Here is a 1,920-nt window from a genome sequence, read left to right on the forward strand (position 1 = left end):
GAGAAAATCGTGGTTGTCATGAGTTGGGCTCAGATATACACAAGTGAGATTTCAGTTATTATTGTTTCATTCCAAATATTAGACACCAGAACGACTAGCATGTCTTTTTCATCCCCTGGTCTCAAAACGGGTAGAGGCTGAATGGCGTAAGACCACTGGTTCGAATTACACATTTTCGAAGCCATTTTTATGATCATCAGGGTGGAAATCTCAACCTTGCATCCCAGCAATGAGTGTTTTGATGCCTTTCCCAGCCTTGACTTCCTTAAACGCCTGTTCAGCATCATGGAACTCGACCACACCGGTGATAAGGTCCTTCACATTGACTTTACCGGACGCGACCAGGTCGACCGCGAGCTTATAGTCACCACTACCATACCGAAAGCTACCTTTGACAGTCAACTCTTTCGTGCAAGCCGCCATGATTGGAAAGGTTATTTCGCTCCGACCCATCCCACCTTGCACGTATGTGCCACCGGGGCGCAGAACATGAATTCCGGTGTGAACGGACGGTTCAGCCCCTGAGGCGTCGATAACCACGTCTGCACCAACTCCTAGGTTGTTCTCCTTTCTCAGTCGGTCCGCGTTGGCCACCGCGCTTACTTTTGCGGGCTCGAAAGTTGATGTTGCCGCATATTTCTTGGCAAAGTCCAGCCTCGCCTTTTGTATGTCCACAGCGATGATCTTAGCCGCGCCGAAAGCTTTGGCGACGGCACAGCACAATAGTCCAACGGGCCCGGCTCCGAAAACGATCACGGAGTGGCCGGGGCTGACGCTTGCTTGTTTCACGATGTGAACCGCGACGCCTAGAGGCTCCATGAGAGCCCCCTCTTGTAAGGAGATACTGTCGGGAAGTTTGTAGCAGAAGTCCTCGGGAAGTACATAGTACTTGGCTAAGGTGCCATCATATGGTGGAGTTGCTGCGAAGGCCATGTTCTCACAGAGGTTGTATTTCCCAGCCTTGCAAGGTTCGCATCTACGGCATGGAATACCCGGCTCCATGGCAACGTGGTCTCCCACTTTCAAGCCTGTGACAGCTGAGCCGACCTTGCTGATAACTCCGGAGGACTCATGCCCTAAGACCATGGGTTCCTTCACAACAAATTGGCCGATTGAACCATGCTCCCAATAGTGGACCTGATTGCAACGGATGCGAAACAGTCAGCCAGATCAACGATCCAACGAGCGAGACCAGGTGGATATAGGGTGCTAGGCTGAAATGCGCAAACACGTACATCACTGCCACAGATACCAGTGAATTTGACGTTCACCAGGACATCGTGAGGGTCTTTTAGTTCTGGAATAGGTCGATCTTCAAATTTGACCTGGTGGATACCTTCGAGGACAAAGGACAGATTCTGATTCGAGAAGATGTTAACCTTATTCCTCCTTCTCCTTGCTCTTCTCCATGCTCCTGTTGGCTTTCATGGTTGGTGAGGAGACCATAGTAGCGGACACACCTGGGCAGTGGCTGTTGATGTACTCATTTTGTATCGCTTTTGTCTGTGCTCAAGATTCTCCCTGTATTCTTCTTCCTCTTATTCTTCTTTTATTGATATAGGAGACCTCAACCGGATGTTTGCTGAGAACGTCGGCGGTCTGAAGAAGGTACACTGAGGAAACTGAAAGGGAAAGACGGAGGAAGAGAAGGAGGATTGCTTGCTACTGTTATACTCGACAGGATAAAAGGGGGAAAAAGTAAAGCTTACCCAAATTACCCAAACCCAGAACTTATGACCTAGAGCAGCGAGCTCTCCAGAGGGACATCTATCTAGTGGATAATAGCGACTTGAATATCTCCGCTCCCCGCCAACTTGCCTGGTCACACTGGTTGGGTGGGGGGGGTTTCTTGACCTCAGTCGGGCGAGACCCTTCTACTTTGTATGTAAAGAAATTACCCGTGTGGTACCTTCTTTAGCC

At 49.8% G+C, this 1,920-nt stretch overlaps 1 protein-coding gene across 1 annotated transcript; it reads right to left on the bottom strand.

Annotated features, from left to right (window-relative positions):
* Window positions 1-210: 210 nt before the first annotated feature.
* On the bottom strand, window positions 211-1,487 carry CDV56_108907 (NAD(P)-dependent alcohol dehydrogenase; the record flags this gene model as incomplete). The annotated part of the gene is made up of 3 exons (XM_026762526.1): window positions 211-1,137; window positions 1,236-1,358; window positions 1,461-1,487. 3 exons carry the CDS (start codon window positions 1,485-1,487, stop codon window positions 211-213), a joined length of 1,077 nt encoding a protein of 358 aa, XP_026616215.1.
* Window positions 1,488-1,920: the final 433 nt, after the last annotated feature.

Source organism: Aspergillus thermomutatus (genome assembly GCF_002237265.1).
Source record: "Aspergillus thermomutatus strain HMR AF 39 chromosome Unknown NODE_47, whole genome shotgun sequence".
Classification (NCBI taxonomy): domain Eukaryota; kingdom Fungi; phylum Ascomycota; class Eurotiomycetes; order Eurotiales; family Aspergillaceae; genus Aspergillus; species Aspergillus thermomutatus.